The sequence below is a fragment of the Delphinapterus leucas genome, chromosome 7 (genome assembly GCF_059928025.1).
Source record: "Delphinapterus leucas isolate spDelLeu-1000000601 "Yukka" chromosome 7, BTC_Dleu_Yukka2, whole genome shotgun sequence".
Taxonomy (NCBI): domain Eukaryota; kingdom Metazoa; phylum Chordata; class Mammalia; order Artiodactyla; family Monodontidae; genus Delphinapterus; species Delphinapterus leucas.
Genome location: NC_143135.1, coordinates 43,316,583 through 43,335,013, shown reverse-complemented (window position 1 = coordinate 43,335,013; position 18,431 = coordinate 43,316,583). Strand labels below are relative to the sequence as shown.

At 51.0% G+C, this 18,431-nt stretch overlaps 1 protein-coding gene across 9 annotated transcripts in view; it reads left to right on the top strand.

Moving 5' to 3' along the window:
• The window catches only part of MICAL2 (microtubule associated monooxygenase, calponin and LIM domain containing 2), a 223,359-nt gene that overhangs the window by 128,727 nt on the left and 76,201 nt on the right, over window positions 1–18,431 (top strand). For 7 of the 9 annotated variants that reach the window (XR_016393816.1, XR_016393817.1, XM_030762683.2 and 4 more), the window contains 3 exons: window positions 7,244–7,430; window positions 8,762–8,850; window positions 10,299–10,401. Coding sequence is in view for 7 of the 9 variants with exons in the window: in XM_030762683.2 (XP_030618543.2) it covers window positions 7,244–7,430; window positions 8,762–8,850; window positions 10,299–10,401 (379 nt within the window). In the remaining 2 variants the exon portion in view is untranslated. Of the gene's footprint in view, window positions 1–1,163; window positions 1,227–6,126; window positions 6,235–7,243; window positions 7,431–8,761; window positions 8,851–10,298; window positions 10,402–18,431 lie in introns of all 9 variants that reach the window. The other 2 variants (XM_089915154.1, XM_089915152.1) reach the window with 2 other exon arrangements.

Below are 18,431 nucleotides of genomic sequence, written 5' to 3'. Positions count from 1 at the left end.
TTTTGGCCTGAATAGTCACAGGGAATCTTGAGGCCCTCTCGTTTAGGGCCCAAATTCTTACAGGAGTCTTATCTTTTAAGACCGTGGGCTATGGGATCATGCCCAGTCTGATCATCCCATCAAACCAGCCCTCCGGTAGCTCTATCAGCTCCCATCAACCCTTAGCTAACTTCTTTCTTCAAGGCAGGAGACCACTGCCAATTCAGCCTTTAGCATGGCTGCTAGCCATTTACCAAGGCTGGTGAGCTCTTGCAAGATCAAGATGGCAGCTGAGTGTTTGCACAGCTGAGCCAGAGGGAGGGCCTCACGGGGCTGGGTGCTGTGGTTAAGTCCTCCTGGGTCAGAAGAGCAATGTGTATTGCAAAAGGAGCTCTCTCTACCCCTGGAGGTGTTTGTTTTAAAACTGGATTTGCAGGGTTTACTCTAGAGATTTGCATGTTAGAGAGAAGCTGGGTGAGTCTTGGCTGGGCAATCTGCCAGTGTTTCATCTGATACAAGGGTAGATCTCAAGGCTGCTCCAAACTCATTGTTCTCTCTGTTCTGGGCATAGAGCTAGGCAGTGCTTTGGAGGTAACCTGTGTGCATCCCAGCCTGTGGGATTTTAACTGGCAGAATGCTGGTGTGTCAGGGAAGCAGGGTGCAGTAGTGAGAAGGGTATAGGCTTGGAGTCACGCTTGGGTTCAGAGCACCGGTTACTTGATTACTCGCTGTGTGTCCTTGGATGAGCTAGTGGACCTCTCAGCACCTCATTATCCTAACCTATAAAATGGAGGTGGCAGGGCTTCCCTGGGGGCGCAGTGGTTGAGAGTCCGCCTGCCGATGCAGGGGACACGGGTTCCTGACCCAGTCCGGGAAGATCCCACATGCCGCGGAGCGGCTGGGCCCGTGAGCCATGGCTGCTGAGCCTGCGCGTCCGGAGCCTGTGCTCCGCAACGGGAGAGGCCACAACAGTGAGAGGCCTGCATACCACAAAAAAAAAAAAAAAAAAAAAAAAAAAATGGCGGTGACAGCAGCTACTCCTGAGGATGACTGGAGTAATGCAAACACCTAGCATATATCGAATGCCCCAAGTATCCAGCAAATGTGCTTTCTCCCCAGTGGAGGAGAATTCCAGAAGAAAGCTCACTTACCTAAAAGGCATGTTGATTCCTCTCTTTCTAAAGGCAAAGAAGTCACCTTCAGGCTTCCATTTCCATCCCAGCCACTTAAGAGCGCTGTGGCCTCAGGTGAGTTAGAGCCTCCCTGAACCTCAGCTGCCCCGGCCTCAAAGGGGGATTATCAGACCCACCTCGCAAGGCTGTGAGGGTTCAACACAGCTCAGCGCCTGGTACCAGGGGACGTAGGTGCAGACATGGCCGTCCACTGGGAGATCATAGCCCCAAAGACTTGCCTGCATCTCAGCCCTGAGGGTATCATTTCCAGAGCCCCTCAAATAAGGCAGTTTCAATCCTTGCCCTGAGCATATATGGCTGAGGACTCAGGCCCACCAGCCTGTCCTCTGATGTTTCTCATCCAGGGACTCCTCAGTGAGGAATATATTTGCTCAAGTGGGCCCAGGAGACGACTTCCTCTAGCCCTACGTCGAAACTTCCCCTTCCCTCGAGCCCTCAGCCCCGAGGCCCTGGAAGCTCTGCTCCCAGCCCTGCCTGACCTGTGTGGGCTTCCTTATCCCCACAGCAGGCCAGGTGGCCACAGGAGGCCCAGTTCTGTGAGGAAGCACAGGCCAGACACCTGGTGTTCCTGGCTGAGTTCCAGGCCCAAGGGGGGATGTCACCATTCTTTGGACACAAGCAGGCCCAAGAGCCTGCTTCCTCCTTCATTCAGGGGAGCATCTGCCCTGCGCTGGGAGCGTAGCCATGAGAGAGCCACAGTCATGACATGACTGTGCAAACCGGAGGGGAGATGACCCATCTCCCAGCGTGGAGCAGGGTGAGAAAGGCTCCATCATCCAGATGGGGACCATGCTTGGTGATGGTGCTCGCAACGACAGCTAATGTCACCATGTGTGAATCTCAGTTGACTCGGGGGAGAGAAGCCAGTGCCTTCATCTGTGTGGGCCACGTTATCCTTACTCACACAGAGGAGGGACCCCAAGCAACTGCAAGTCCCCCCGAGTGAAGGCCACCGAGAAGAGGAGAAAAAAAAGAAGTTCCAGAGAATGGAAATTTGAAGCTGCACCAATTGCGGTGCTTTGGACTCATTAACCATCTGCCAGGCGATTCTTGGGAGCCCAGCACCATGTGAGGTGCAGCCCAGATTCTTTGACGACTCTTTCACAGCCCTGTGAGGATGGCAGTGGTCTCCCCATTTTACAGATGAGGAAGCTGAGGCTCACAGAAGGGAAATGAAGTATGTGAGGTTAATCTAATGTAATGTTAGATGCTGGCCCACCTGAAGTCTCCAACCGTTCCAGCTTGTTCTAATTAACTAGCTGAAAATAACTAGAATTCAAAGGGGAAAGAGGTAGTGAAAAACACCCCAGTTCTTCAACAATTACATAAATATTGAAGATACATAAAGGGTTGCAAAAGCAGTCCCATGGCCCTCCAAAACTACCAATTCTCAAAACACTAGTGACTGCGACCAGTATATTTCTGTCCAGATCATCAGATTGCCCAACTTTGCATTTGGACAAATGATTCCCAGCCAAATTGTAAGCTCTCCTCTTGACCAGCACCCCAGGAGCATACGTGCTTTTGCCTTTCGGTGCAATAATCTCCTTGTTGAGAACCTCTGGCTCTTACTCTGAGGTCAAACCAGGATGAGTTTTCTGGAGGTTTCTCCATGAGCAGAGTTTCCTTTCTTCCTCAGGATGCCGAGGTGTGGTCCACGGGCAGGCATTGGTTTGTGACCCAAGGAGCACAGCAAGTGCGAGTAAGCATTAGACACTTGTAGAGCAGTTTGACATTGCCACACATCCAAGCGGGTGATCGTACTTCTAGTAATTCATTTTAATTGAATCCAGAAGTATGAGGCCACAGTGGATTCAAGATTTAAAAGGAAAAAGCAAAACCTGGTCATTCACCACCGATAGTTTGAGTTAGCAATCCATCTGGTCATGTCCTCACTGTCTTGGAGCCAATGAGACATCCTGCTGTCAGGAAAGAGGAGATAACCCAAGACCCCAGGGCAACGTCCGCCTTCACACCAGTCTTTGGGATGAGCTTCAAAGGCCCCCTCTCACCCCTTGAGACAAGCTCTTCATCACCTGGTCTCCTTGTGACCATTCACAAGTCCTGGTCTACCTCTTGGTCTTGGTGATGATCCTGGGCATGGTTTCCATTCGGTTGTAAGAAAGCCTCTGTCACACGTGGCAATGTGGATGCAACTGGGAGAAAGGAGCCTTATGTAAATAAGGTCCCATAATGAGAGGAAGGACCAGGCTTGGATCCCCTGGCCGGGACCTGTGCTGACAGAACAACCGAGCCGGCCCGAGACTGCACCCCCAGCAACCTCAGGGCCCTCTGCTTGCTTCTTCTGTAACTGCTCCCAAAGTCAGGGTTGCACAGAAGCTCAGTGGCACAAAGTGCTTATTAGCTAAGTGGTTACTAAGGTCTCATTAGGGACCTGTATTTAAAGCCCCAGAGAGTACGGTCTTAATCTCCGCTCGCTCAGGGGAGGCAATAATTGCGCGTGGGTATGTGACATCACATGGTGCCTTCCTGGGAGAGCGCCTCGGAGCCAGTTCACACACTGGGTCGGGGAGGCAGCCACACAAGGGGAGTGTGGGCAGGGAGGTAAATCTGACCTCCCCTCTTTATTTTGCTGTAAACCCAGGAAGGACCTGGTATTCTACAGCTCCTATCCGAGGGACCTGTGTCGGGGGCCCCAGCAGGGGATGGAACATTAGGCAAGTAATGGCATATTGTCCTGAGCCAGCGCACCTGAACCTCTCTTAGAAGCAGGAGCCAAGTTTCTTGGCATTTGTGAAATCCTGAAAATGGCAGAATGTATGCTTGGAAGCAGAATCCTCATCTCTCCCAGGTGGGGCCAGTGTTGGGTGTGGGGGGGTAACTGGCCTGGCAGCTGCTGCCACTGAGAAGGAGCGAGCTTTGTCAGGTCTGAGGAGGTCCTGTCTGTCTGAGTCCTGGGATCAGACACCCCAGCAGGCCCCCGGCCACATTTTCCATAGTCCCCCAGAGCCCTGCATGTGGTCTGGCGTGACTGATCCAGAGTAGCTGCTGGTGTTGGGACTTCCTCAATGAGAAAGGGGGCAGGTGTCTCCTGGGTCTTTTTTTTTTTTTTTTAACATCTTTATTAGAGTATAATTGCTTTACAATGGTGTGTTAGTTTCTGCTTTATAACAAAGTGAATCACCTATACATATACATACATCCCCATATCTCTTCCCTCTTGCGTCTCCCTCCCTCCCACCCTCCCTATCCCACCCCTCCAGGCGGTCACAAAGCACCGAGCTGATCTCCCTGTGCTATGCGGCTGCTTCCCACTAGCTATCTACCTTACATTTGGTAGTGTATATATGTCCTGGGTCCTGTCTTTCTCCCCAGCCTGCTTGGCATCCCTTCTATCTTCATCCTCTCTTGGTGCCTGTGCTTTTGCGGGCACCCGATGTGTTAGCCTCAGGTTCTGAGGGTGGGCCCTACTCCCAGGAGTCGGGGGCTGTGGGTGCCGGCTGCCATTTGCTTTGCTGTCCCCTGAACTTCCTGCTTGATACTTGAGGCTTGCACAGCAGATTCGATGTGGCCTTCCAGGAGTGGTCTTGGGTTTCGATTGAAGGCCTTCCTTCGCCCCCGCACGAGTCACTGTTACTCGCCATCAAGATGGCTATCAACCTGTGTCCAAGGGCCTTCAGCCTAAATTGTTGCTCTCCGTGGCCACACCTCCCAGAAGCTGGATTCAGAGGCTGGGGGAGCGTCTGGAGCCTCCCTCTCTCCAGGGTCTTGGGATCAGGAACAGTATTTATAGATATAATCTCATATTGTGCATTTTTGCCTCCCTGCAGGGGAGACTGCAGTATTCCCAGGCTGGCCTTTCAGAGCTGGTATGGAAAGAGGGAGCAAGTCAGGGTTTGCCCAGGGGTGTATGTGTGATTGTGCTATGTCTGCTTGGGCTGTCAGCTCCCACACCTTCCCCAGCTCCATGACACGCCGGTGGGGATCCACACATTCATGGGTAGGCATGGACCATCATGCCCTTGGGAGCACAGACACCCACAACCTGTCAGGCTGTGATCCCCGGAGCCAGCATGGAGCTGACTTGCCCAGCACCATCTCTGGGGCCCTGGGCACTGCCGCCTGGAGCTCCGCATCCTTCTCCCTGTACCTGCCCAGTAGGGACCAACATTCACTCCCATTCCGGTCGTGTTTTTGTCGGCAAGGTGGTCTGCATCCTGACCTGACAGGACTCAGGTTAGACGTGGCCATAGCTCCCTATGGGACACGGGAGCTGCAAGGCAGGATGAGGCTGCCGAATTCAGAGGGAGAAGGGAGGGTGGAGTCAAGTTCATCTTGGTCCAGCCCTGCCAAGTGCCAGGCACTCACACACACGCTCTCTCACTCAGTTCCTGCCACAGCTCCGTGAGGCAGGCACCGTTTATCCCCATTTCACTAAATGAGGATGCTGAGCTCAGAATTTGAGGACTTGGCGCCCCATCTCAGAAATGGTTAGTGGTGGAGCAGGGTCCTAACCCTCCAGGTCCGGGAGTGGGGGGTCTGGGGCAGTTCTCACTAAACAGTAGCTCCCGGCCCTCCAGAGAGGAGGGGTCTTGGGGAGGGCGGCCGCAATGCAGCTGGCTTGTTTTCTTACTGTGAAGGCCTCCCGGGCTTGGGCTCAAGAGACCTTAGCAGAGTCCTGGCTCTTCTTGCATTTATTTCTAAGTGGGCTTGGACAGATCCCTTCCTCTGGTATTTATTCCCCCTACCTGTGAACCAAGCAACTCAAACTCCTGAAGACCATGTACCCTGCAGGCCTCCATTTCTCTCTTTTCTCCATCTGCAGAGTGCCCACTGCCTACTCTGGGCTGGTTAGGCCTCTCCTGGGACGTTGGGTGCCGTTTGCATGTGGGTGTGGAGCCCTCTCCCACCTCCAGCTTGTTCGTGTCTTCCTTCTCGGTGCTAACTGGCCTCTACCTTTGTCTCTGTCTGCTCTATCTCTGCTCTTGGGTAGCTGACAGTAGGGAAAGTGTCCAGCGGAATAGGGGCTGCAGCTGAAGTTCTGGTCAATCTGTACATGAATGATCACAGACCTAAGACTCAGGCCATCTCTCCAGACCTGGTAAGGATGTACACCCCACAGCCTTCACCCACAGACACTGGCTCTGGCCTCCCAGGGAGGGTGCACGGGACGCAGAGAGGATTGCCTGGCCCCTCTTCTCATGGGACGAGAGGGGCTGAGACCGGGCTGGATCAGAGCAGAGGTTAGCGGGAGGCTGTTCTTCCTTTTAGACAAACCTCACTCAGCCCCCTTGTGGCTCATTTCACAAACCAGAGCATCTTCCCTGCTGGCTGGGGCTCTAGAGAACTCAGTGCAAAGGCCAGGAGGGGCCGTCCGCAGAGGTGGACAACACTTAACTGCCAATGTTTAGCATCCAATCTGGATTGGATTGAGAATTAAGTAATGGAGAAAACACCCCTTTCCTCTGAATTCTCCCCTTCTCCAGTGACTCCGCTCATTTTGGTTTCCTTTTGGTACACTCCCCTGGAATCACCCAGGTGTGCCCCTTCTGCCCTGGCCCTTGCCCTCTCCTCTCCCCTCTTGCATTTAGGAAGTTGACTGGCAGCCAACTTCAACACACAGAAAAGGGCTGCCCCTTCTCTGCAGTCCTCTTGAACAGTTTTATTACCATGAGCTTTCCCTGCCTGACCTATGTCACTGCAGGGAGACAAGGATGTGTAAAACATTCTTTCAGGGACCTCACTCTAGACGCAGGCAGTATGTAACCCCTGGGTCAGATTCCTGGAGATAGCATCGCTGGGCAGCATGTTTGTGAGGGACGCCCGCTCCATCAGACCAGGAGATGTCACTCTCACCCTGAAACCAGAATGGCCAGGCTGCCTGGGAGTACAGTTAACAGCTGCCCCTGCAGGGCTGGGGTCTGCGTATCTTCCCACCCTCATTCTTTGCTGAAGTGCCTGCAGTCAGTGCCTGCAGTGACAAAAGCAACACATAGCCTGTGAGGCCCCACGATGCAGGCCGGCATCTCTACAAGGCCAGCCTCACAGTTGAAGATGCGGTGTACGCCCTAACACACTGCTCTTCTCTCCCGATGCCCTGTGTCTCCCAGGAGTCCATACGGAAGGCGTTTCCCCTGAACCTGGGTGGCAGCGACACCTGTTATTTCTGCAAGAAGCGCGTGTACGTGATGGAGCGGCTGAGCGCAGAGGGCCACTTCTTTCACCGGGAGTGTTTCCGCTGCAGCGTCTGTGCCACCACCTTGCGCCTGGCCGCCTATGCCTTCGACAGTGATGAAGGTAAACCCCCAGGGGCCAGGGCAGCACTCATCTCTGGCCTGGGCTTCAGTCCCTTTGGAGGCTCTGGGACAGGCAGTACTTCCCAGGGAGTTTTGGTGTCATCAGGAAAGCTCTTCAGGGAGCAGGGATCCCCTGCTAAAGAGAGAGGCCGCCTGTGGTGAGCAGGGGTCCTGAGGGAAGGGGAACTGTCAGCACCAGGGGTGCATCAGCGTTCGGGGCACCTACCAGGCGACGAGTGCCTTATGAATGTTTTCTTACTCAGTCTCACCACCTTCAGTTGCCCCTGTGTGGCTGAGAAAATCAAACCTGATAACCTATGTCACATGCTCGACACCACACCTGACATATAATAGGGGTTCAGTAAATGATGGCATATTCGTGTTATTATGTATAAAGTACGCATTGTAAAAATGGCAGTAACCGTAACATGCCCTCTGATAAGTGGCCTGCCGGCGTCATCAATGAAAGAATTGCACTCATTGGAATGAGTGATTATTTTCTAATTTCCAGCACTTGATGTTTGCACGGTCATATAATGACAGTGCTTGTGATTCCATACCCCCAAACTAACTGCCTGGGTTCAAATCCAGGCTATGCCACTTCTAGCCATATAACCTTGGGCCTGTTACGTAACCTCTTGGTTCCTCAGTTTCCTTACTTACAAAATGAGGATGATACTACTTAGCTCATAAAGTCATTATGAGGGTTGCTGGGTTAATTCCCGGGATGATAGTGTCTGGTATATTGAGTCCTACACAAGATTTTTCTGCTGTTATCATTATTCCCATCACTATTGTCACTATTGTAGCAGTGAGCAGAGAAGGCTTTTCTGGAAGGCACCCAGTAGTCCCGGGCAGTGGCCAGTGGCCCAGTGTGTGCCTCACTGAGTTTTCCTCTCCAACACTGCCACAGCCTGTTCTGCTCCTTTCCCACCCCCAGGGGTCCCAGAAGCAAGAGGAACTAGAAACAGAGCTGCTATTCTGGACGGTCCATTTTGCGGCCTGGCAACTTGCCTTGGGAAGGGACTTGGCCTGGGGGATTATCTGAGGGTTTCAGCCCCATCCCGGGAGCCCCGCCTGTTGCTGCAGCCTGCCCCCCGTCTGAGCCATTTCCTTAAGGCAGGTGATGGAAACCATTTCCCAAGTTTGCGCCTTCCTGGCCTTGTTTTCAGTAGCGGCGTTTTCTGACCTAGATGGTGGCAGGCATTTGGCTCATGTCCTGCTGTGTGGTTCTGGTTTACAGGAGAAAAACCTCTCTCTCTCTCTCTCTCTCTCTCTCTCTCTCTCTCTCTCTGTGTGTGTGTGTGTGTGTGTGTGTGTGTCTCTTTACAGGCAAGTTTTTCTGCAAGCCTCATTTCATTCACTGTAAAACCAACAGTCAGCAACGGAAGAGACGGGCAGAGTTGAAGCAACAAAGAGAAGTACGTTTTGTCTTGAAAGTGGTGGTGAAACAGGGAAGGCCCCTGATAGGAGAAGGTTTTCAAGGGTTCCTGCAAGTTCAGCCAATGTTTCTGGCTTTGGAGGGATTGAAACTCAGGTGAAGAGGGCTCTACTCCCTGGCATGGAGGGTCCCTCTGCCTCAGTCTGTTCACCTTGCCTCTGGGCTAAGACCTATCCCGGGGGAATGACTGCTGCTTCTCATGAGAAGCCCAGAAGAGCTTTCCCATGTGCCAAGGATGGGGCTATATGCTTAGCCATGCAAAGCCATGTAGCACCCGGTGCCTGGGGCCCCCATGACCACAGGGGCACTGTTAGCAGGGATGCCTGGTATAGAGCCAACCCTCTGTGGTTTCCAAGTCCTTTCCCCAGGCTCTTGGATGTCAGCAAAGTGACTGGCCCACTGAATTTGTGGATGGCTTATGATAGGGCCCCCTCGTACCTTCTCTATGGCTTGATTAATCACCCACCTCCAGCAAGACCCACAACTTCAGCTTTTTTCTAATTATACAAGTAATATAGGCTCAACATAGAAAAACGGGTAAATATAATAAACAAAAGTGTATAAAGAAGGAAAGTGAAATCACCCATCCCCACTCTATCCTGAGAAAATCGTAATTAACATTTTGGAACATTTCCTTGCAGACTTTTTTCTATATGAATACAGTTGATCCTTGAACAATGTGGAGGTCAGGAGCTCTGACTCTCCACAGGGTCGAAAATCCACATATAACTGATAGTCAGCCCTCCGTATTGGCGGTTCCTCCACGTCCGTAGATTCAACCAACCGTGGATCGGGTGGAACTGTAGTATTTACTATTGAAAAAACTCTGCATTTAGGTGGACCCATGCAGTTCAAACCTGCATTGTTCAAGGGTCAACTGCATGTTCTAACCCAGTGGGAATCCCATGTCTACAGTTTCATAGTCGTCTTTTCTCACTAACACTATATTAAGAACAGTTTCCCATGACATTAAAAATGCTTTTGGAGCCTAATATTTGATGCCTGTAAAAGATGGTTGATAATTTATTTGCGTCCTATATTGTTGGACATTTATGTTGTTTACTATTTTTACCTTATAAATATTTTTACGGTGAATGTCTTTGTACCCACATCTTTCTCCATATTTCAAATAGTTTACTTAGGATCAGTCATGAGAAATGAGATTGCTGAGTCAAAGAGCGTGTATGTTTTGAAGGCTCCAAACAAAACTGACCCCTGTGATCAGTTTTCCGCCCCCCAGGAAGGTCATGCCCACGTTCAGCCTGCCCTTCAGCAATGCATGGGGGCGGAGATTTGGGGGAGGGGGGCTGGTTGCAAATTGTAGGGTCTGCCACGTTCTCTATTTACTGGCTCTTTTCCTCTGCTTCATTGGAGGCGTCGTCTCTAAGCGTCATGGACTAAATGCCCTCACCTTGATGTCTTTCTCAGGAGGAGGGGATGTGGAAAGAGCAAGAAGCCTCTAGGCGAGACCCTCCTGCGGAAAGTTCTTGCGCTGCCGCCGCCATCGGCACGCCGGAAGGCAGCCCCCCAGGTATCCCCAATTCCTTCTTTAGGAAGGTGCTAAGCTGGCCCCTCAGGCTGCCGTGGGGCCTGCTTCACCTTCCCCGGAGGCTGCTTAACTGGATTCAGGGACTGCTGCGTGCTGCCAGTCTGCATATCAGGGACAATGCTTACAACTACTGCTACACGTACGAGCTCCTGAGCCTCGGGCTGCCGCTGCTCTGGGTGTTCTCCGAGGTCCTGGCTTCCATGTACCGGGAGACCGAGGAGTCCCTCGAGGGCATCCGCGACTGGCTGCTCAGATGCTTCCCGGCCAAGCTGCACTGAAGCCCAGCCCCAAAGTGCCGTAACATTTCCCGTGTAGATGGCAGCATGTGCAGCCAGCCCAGGCGCTGGCCAGGGAGCCCCACGCCCTTTAACCAGTTAGTTCAAAGCCAAAGAGTTTCCCGTCGGCCACCTGCACCTGGCCTGGTCGCGGTGAACATCTGCTCCCGGTGCCCAGGCCAGCACGACATGAAGGATATTTTTTTATACCTTTGTACTTTTATACCAAAGCGAGCCATATTTCTAGGTTTACATTTCAATTTTTAACTTTTAATAAGCCAAGAGAAAGCATCTTTTTCTATGAGTGTCAGTTTTTCTAGACACGGGTTTGACGTTTATAACTGGTACTACAAACCCTTCCCACGTTGTGGTCAGTTGTAATCGCTGCTGCCTGCAACATGAATGATTTGGGCTTCTCTGTAAACCAAAACCAGTGCCTTTTGATTTATGTGCCTGGATACCACTTTTCAACAACGGACAGTTGTTTGCAACATGAAAGCATAATACTTTAGAAGAAAAAAATAGAAAGGGCAGAAGAGAATTAAACCTACAGAAGCACGTGGCAGTGTGTAGTTGCCTGTTATCTGTCCTCCCAGAGGGCGGAGGACTGTTTTCTCACTTGTTTGGATGTAAAAGAGTAGCGTAAAGGTTCCTTGCTCAGAACCCCATCACAGCCAAATGATGTGGAACCACAGGGTCTCAAGCAGATTGCTACAAATATACGTTTCCCTTCCCACTAATGAGCACGGCAGCGAAAGCCCATTGGCCCCTGACCACGTGGAGCTCCATCAAACTGATGCAGTGTTGAAGAGGAGTTATGTCCCCTGGTGGCATTTTAAGCCCTCCTTATGAGGTCCCCAGCCCAGGCTGCAGTCCGAGCCGAGGCCACTCAGGGTCCACAGCCATGAGGCTGAGGGGAGAAACTGCCCTTTCACATAACGTCCTTTGAGACCGAGGGCATTTGTTAGCAGCTCAGGGTATTATTTCTGGGAAGTGCGGCCTGCCCCGTGAGCATGGCTTGCAGATGTCCCAGCTTCTTAGCCGCTCGGCTGCCATGCATATTTGGTCAAACAGTCAGAAACCATTTATTTTCACGCTGTCCTAGCAAAGGAATGCATCTGACCTCCAGGGGGAAGCTCCCCTGTGTCTTGACTGTCAGGGGAGGCTGGGAGTGGACGCTATTACTGACTCATGCAAAAGAAATACACCCTATTAAGGGCAAAACAGGACTTGGGCCCACCTGCATTCTTCTCTCTGGGCATCTGGAAGAGGCCTCAGCTCTCCCAACTCCACTTGCCTGGACATGCACGGCTGCTGAGTCTGGCTGAACAGTGGAGATGGCTGATAGAGAAAGGCCTTCTGCAGTGTGTTCAGTGTATCTAGAGTGGCTGGGCCAGAGACGGCTCTCTGCGTGTTACACTAGAAAGATCCTCTAGGTTAAATAAGGATGGAGCCCGGTAGGTTAGGAGCCAGAGCTCTTGAGGCCTTTGAGATGCCAAGTTCTCTAGGGTGGGAAGAAGTGGGGAGGCATTTCTATAAACACTTCCCTGAGTCCTTGGGCAAATCAGGGACATGGCTGCGGCCAAGTTCGTGGGAACTGGCGTCTCTGTCCTTGTTGGAACTGTTCTCGTCCTATGACTTGCATTGTGTTTTTCCAAATTTCTGCTGGTATTTTAATGTTCCGCATGGTGGGAGGAGCCCTTGATTCATTTTATGTTTGATTCTGAAAGTCACGACATAAACACATGCACGGCTGTCATTGTTATTCCCGTCAGCTCAGGGCAGGGTGAGATGCTTTGTGGGATGCTCCGTGAAGCCAGTTAGGATCTCTGAGAATGTCACTTTTGGCCATAAGGAGACTGGTTTGAATTACTCTGGCGAGACAGGGCGTGCCTGTCAGAAGCCTGAGTTGTTTGTATGTTCTGAGACTTTGAACCTTCCTGGTGGGGCAGCACCAAAACACAAAGGTGGGTCCTGGAGGGGGGGCCGGATGTCTCTAAGCCTCCACAACATATTCAAGAATGAACGTGGGGCTCGAGAGTAAAATCGGGGCAGAGAGGATGTGGAGGGCTGTGGAGGACAGAGGAGGGACGGCCAATTGCACGGATTCACTCTTGCAGATAAGTGGCTGCTCACTGCCAGAAAGGTTCATCCGTCCTAAGCAAACCGTAACTTGTTTGGGGAAGTTTCTATTTTTTTAATGGTTGCCTCGTTTTCAATTCCCGTGCCTTCTCGTGTTGCCTTGTGCCCCGCAACTAAATTCTCTTTTCTGTCTCTCTCTTTCCGACCTTACACTGTGGCCGTCAGTTCATTTCAGCCTTCCGGTGCTACACCCACTTCTTGGCTGACACAATTCTGCTCTGAGGTGACTGGTTTTCTTGCCAATTTTCAGAGAGTGGTACTAACCCCTGACCAGCTTTCCGTACCCCATGCCCCCGCCGTGGCCTTGGTTGAGCTAACTGCGAGTGTCTTGCATACTAATGCGCTCATTCAGTGGCATGGTTGGTGAACAGCATGGGGTGGTGTTCAGCTCAAAAGCGAAAGCCGTTTCTGATTCCATCCCTCTGAGCCAGCTGCCCGGTTCACCCCAAGTGCCTGCCCCACCTCCCCTCTGCGCCCTGCGGCCTGCGTGCATGCTTTTCTGGTTGCACGTACAAAGCCCCTCACCTTACTGGGAGGGTTAACCCCGAATGTGAGACAGTACCATAGAGAGGGCGCTTCACCATTGAAAAGAACTCTTTCACCTCTCAGCCTCTGAAAAAGCACATGCATACCAGCATCTTCTTCAGTTGGTTCTAGTATAAAGGTTATCGATGAAAACCATAGGTGACTCTTTTCAGAAGGATTTAAAAAAAAAAATACTCCCAGGCTTCATCACAAGCTTGACCCAGACTCTGTATTTTGAACACACAATCACAATTTTCCTAGCAAATCCTTTCTCCACTGCAGCCTATACTTTACCTCCAAGGGCTTTGCTGTGGCTCTTCTGATCGCTCTGGGCTCGTAAAGCCCTGGATGATACAGAAGCTTCAACTAGAGCAGTCATTGTCACAGACCAGGGATGCCTTTGAGAGATGACTCAGTTGGGCCCCAGGTCTGGAGCAGCGCATTTCAATGCCCCCACGAGCCTTTAGCTGGAGCAGCAGGACACTCAGAGTGCTTTTAAAGAGAAACACCATGCCAAGTACAGTGGGGCTGCTGAAGGCCAGGCCTCGCAGTCTCGGGCCGCAGGTGGGGTACGTCCTGCATGCGGCCCAGAGCCATGCTGACCCTTGCCTGTCTGCACAGCCCCGCATGCTGCATGGCTCCCTCGTTGGTGCAGATCCTAGCCAGGACCAAGTCACCGTTCTTGTCTTATCTTCTCTTGCAGAGTCTCCCCCCTTTTTAGAATGTCAACCAAAGAGTGCCCTCCTCCCTCCAGCCTCCTCCCTAGCTAGCCTCCCCACATCATCACCACGCATGTTTGTGACCTTTGGTAGTCATTACAGTGCCACATGGAACCCTGTATTTTGCACACGGCGGACAATGTTTAGCTTTATTTATGGTATTTGATGCTGTAAATGAAAATAAATATGGTTCTTTATAAAGCTCATTGTTTCCTCTCTTCTTTGCCACGGAAGCTGCTCAAACCTCAAACACAGGGGTTGGTTGAAGGGGTCAGCCTTCCCTAAACTGGGGGGGGGCCTTCACTTGTGGTGACATGGGACTCTCTGGGGCTGTGCTGGGTACTCTGAGAGGAGATATTACCCAGGGGTAATATTTGGAAAATATCGCCCATGCTCCGGGGCCAGGCTTTGGGGGCTGTTCCTTGAAAACTCATCGTGCTCTTCCACTGTAGGTGCTGGGCATAGCTGGCTGAAGGTCAGAGTCACCTCAGCTGTCAGGAACAGGCTGTATTAACAGCTGCTTGCAGCCATTTCCCACACACATCCAAGCAGTGGACCCGCAGGAGAGCTTTACTTGGGAACCTTGCTGTAACTTAGGTTCCCATGTGATAGAGGTTGGTCTTGAAAGTTTTGTGCTGGTCTAGCTGAGTGATGGGTGAAAGGTAAGGAGGAAGGACTGGACATTGGTTTCAGGATGGCAGTGAACGTGGCAGGTGTGCTCCTCCAGATGCAGAGCCATTTGTGATGCTAAGAGACCTGCCTTGCCCCCAAAGACTCAGGTCACTCAGTGTCTTAGGCTGCAAGGCTCTGCCCACAGGGCCAGTCTGAGGACAGCACCATGGCAGGCTCTGGCCCAATTCCACTTGTCTTTAAGGGAAGGATGTGAAGTTTTCACTCAACTAGTCTGGACAGTGTCAAAGAAATCTGGTCCTCAACCTCCCTAGGGGGGGATACGTCCCTTTGCCATGCTGGATGTGTGGCTGGGCTTCTGGTGCTGGCATGAAAACTCATCTGTGAACTTCCTGAGGGCCGTTTTATCTCTAAAGGGGCACTTCTGAGGCCCTGGGCCTCTGAGCACAGTTGCTGGTGCCTGGAACTGCCTCCAGAGCTGCCTGTGGTCATGACCAAGTGTCTGTACTCGTACCCAGGTGAGATACTCTTTCCCTTCCCTAAAAGGAAGGGTGTTAGGGACTGAAGTCAGGAGCTAGGTTAGACAAGTGACTCATTCCTTTATCCATTCATCTATTCAAGTGTTTGTTGAATACCTACCATGCCCTAGTCGTATTCTAGGTCCTAGAGATGCAGCAGTGAACCACACAGAATTCCTGCCCCTCCCTGCATCTTAGACTGCACGTATCTCGGTGTTGTACTAGACTTGATGTGTTTTGTTTAGTTGTGCATGCACTTACTTGTTTACTTGTTCATGTGCACATTTGTTTACTCACCTAATATGTACTGAGCATCTACTGTATGTTGGGAATGTAGCAGGGAGTGAAACAGGCAAGAATCCTCATTCTCATGGAGCTTATAGTTTGGTTTTGATTTTTGATCTGAAGTTGGGTTAAAACAACATTTTCCAAAGTGTGACAATGGAACACTAGCTTCAAGAGGTGCTTTGTGAAAAAAGGGTTCCATGGTCACAGAGCCTGAGAAGCGTTTTATACTAATCATGCCAGTCCTCCCAAATCTTGGTGATCCACAAGATTCATTAGCGTATTGAAGTCTGAGGAGTCCTCCAGTGAAGAAGCCTAATTAACTTTGCTGAAGTGGGCTTTCCCGTACCTCTTTGAAGTGAGTTTTTTGTTTGTTTGGGGGCAGTTTTTGTTTTGCATATTACATTCTACATAAGTGTTTGGTAGAATATTCTTCATCCAAAAACACTGGATGGAAGAATTAAAATAAAAAATGTAAATAATAGAATTAGGTATTAAATAGAATTAAGTACTGGTGAAATAATGGAGTGGTAACTTTCTAAACTTTAAAACCTCTGATGGAAAAAAATTACAGAGGAAAAACATAGCACAAATCTGACTTACAAACATTTTTAAAACTTAACGTATAAAAATAAAAATGAAAATATTCAACGGGCAGTCAGACTGAGGAAAAATCTGAATTCGATGTGAGGACAAAGATGTTTATTGCTGTGGCATTTAGAAAGTTCCCGCAAAGCGATGGTCTCAGGTGCCTTGCACGTGATATTTGTTGATTAAAGACCCCATAATAAATGGGCAAAGGTTATGCATGGACTGTTCATACTCAAGCAAATTTTAAAAGAAAACACTTAAACAACAAGCATTTCCGAAAATGTTCTAACTTGGCTTTCAAAGGAATGTAAATTAATTATGCTGCACCCACTGAATAAGTAAAGGAATAGTGAAGTAGATTGTAAGAAAAAATATAAACTTAATCACTAGTATTAAGTGTAAAGTTAAATGGGGACCATCTTTTCTGGAAAGCAATATGGCAACGAGTATTATGACCCATTAAAGGGATTCTGACCTCTTGGCCCAGTAATCACACCCCAGGAACTGATCCTAAAGAAATAATCCAGCCAAAAAAAAAGAAAAGCCCTGCAACCTGAATATTGAGTAGAGTAAGGGGGTCAAGCAAAGTGGGTGGGGGTGAGCCGTTCTCCTCTATTTCTGAGAAGTCATTCACTTTCAGAGCTTTTTCTTTCATCCCTTAAGTAAGTAAAAGAAGCGACTGCCACTTTCACTGCCCCAAGGCCACTGTTTCCACGGGGCCAAAGGCTTTCTGTGCGGTTCCTCATTAGCTTTTCACCTCCTGGTGGCAACCTTGAGTTGGCACTGACATTAAAGTTCACTGATGCTAGAGGTGACCTAGAGCAGCATCTTCAACTGTTGAGGAGCCCAGGCCAGGAGTCAGATGCTGCTCTCAGGAGACCCTTGGCACAGGGGAAGGCCCTGGACTTGGCCGACGACCGGCTTTGGCCCCAGGACTTCGTATTGACTCAGAGGCACCGGGCGAGTCCCTTCTGTGAACGGGGCTAGCCGTGCCTCTGGCAGAGGGGTTTGGGGAAGGCGGAGTCAGTGAGCTGAGCGTGCCCAGCAAGAGCTCTTGCTGAGGTCTGGGGAGCACCTTCCTGGTTTCGAGCAGCAGCGAGTGCCCTGAGGGAGGCATTCTAGGTCAGCTGGGGCTCAGAGTCTGACGGGACATCTTCTGGTTGGGGACTAAGCGGGTCTCGATTCACATGGAGTGGCAACATCTATTGTTTTCTAGTTTTCTGGTCCCCCGGCTCTCTTGAAGGTGACTGGTTATCTCCCTTTAGACACGCTGGCCTCAGCTTGAGCCCCTTCTCTCCTGCCACCTGCTAGCAGCACTTCAGTTTTGCTGTAGTGAGTGCCTGGGTCTCAGCACAGGGAGCCTCCTCGAGCTCTGGCTCGGGCTGCCTGCTCACCATCTCCACTTAGCTGTCTGCTGAGAGGCTCCAACTTACACGTCCACCCCCAACTCCTGGTCTTCCCCTGAGACAGACACTGCCCTTGGCCTCTGCAGTCTCTGGACATTGCAGTTCCATTCTTGTTGCTCAGCTCAGAGCCTTGGCTGGAGTCATTCTTGGCTCTTCTTTTCTTGGCCCCATGTCCAGTCCATCTGTGAATTCTAAGTACAGCCAGAGTCTGTCCACATCCCACCACCTCCATGCTACCGCCTGGCCCCAGCCACTGTCATCTCTTCCTGTGTTATTCCGGTAACCTCCTCTAAGCTCTCCTTCTAGAGAGTTCTCCTTACTCCATTCAACCTATTTTCAACACAACAGCTAGAGGAATCTTGTGAGAACTTAAGTCTGATCTCTCCTCTGCTCCAAACTCCAGCAGCTCCCCAGCTCACTTAGCGTGAAAGCCAAAGGCATATAGTGGGGACACCTGGCAAGTGCAGCCGGGCAGGACAGCCATGCCCCGGTACGGCAGGCGGGCCTGGGGCCCAGGGCTACCTATCAATTGACTCATCGCCTGAAGACCCCCTAGAAACTGGCATTCCCAGTAGTACACTCTCAGAAGCCCCGGGATGGCAACTGTGCTGTCTTTAGGCACCTGTGCTTTTATCTTTTAAAGGGACATGCGCTGCAAAGGACCTTGGTACTGGATAGACACATGTCCCTCCTAGAGCAATTAGGTGGAGGGAACACCTGACACAGACCCCTTCCCAGGTCCCTCCTCCCTCCTGCTGAGGGCTTGTCACTCATCACATCCACCTTGAAAGAGGGCAAGGAGACTGCACTATGCTTAGTTCCCTGGACATCTGCCTATTTGCTCTCAGATACACTCCCTGCCCTTCCCCTGCTCCGCTCTGTATTAGAGAGGTGTAACCCTTGCAAAAGACATTTCCCAAG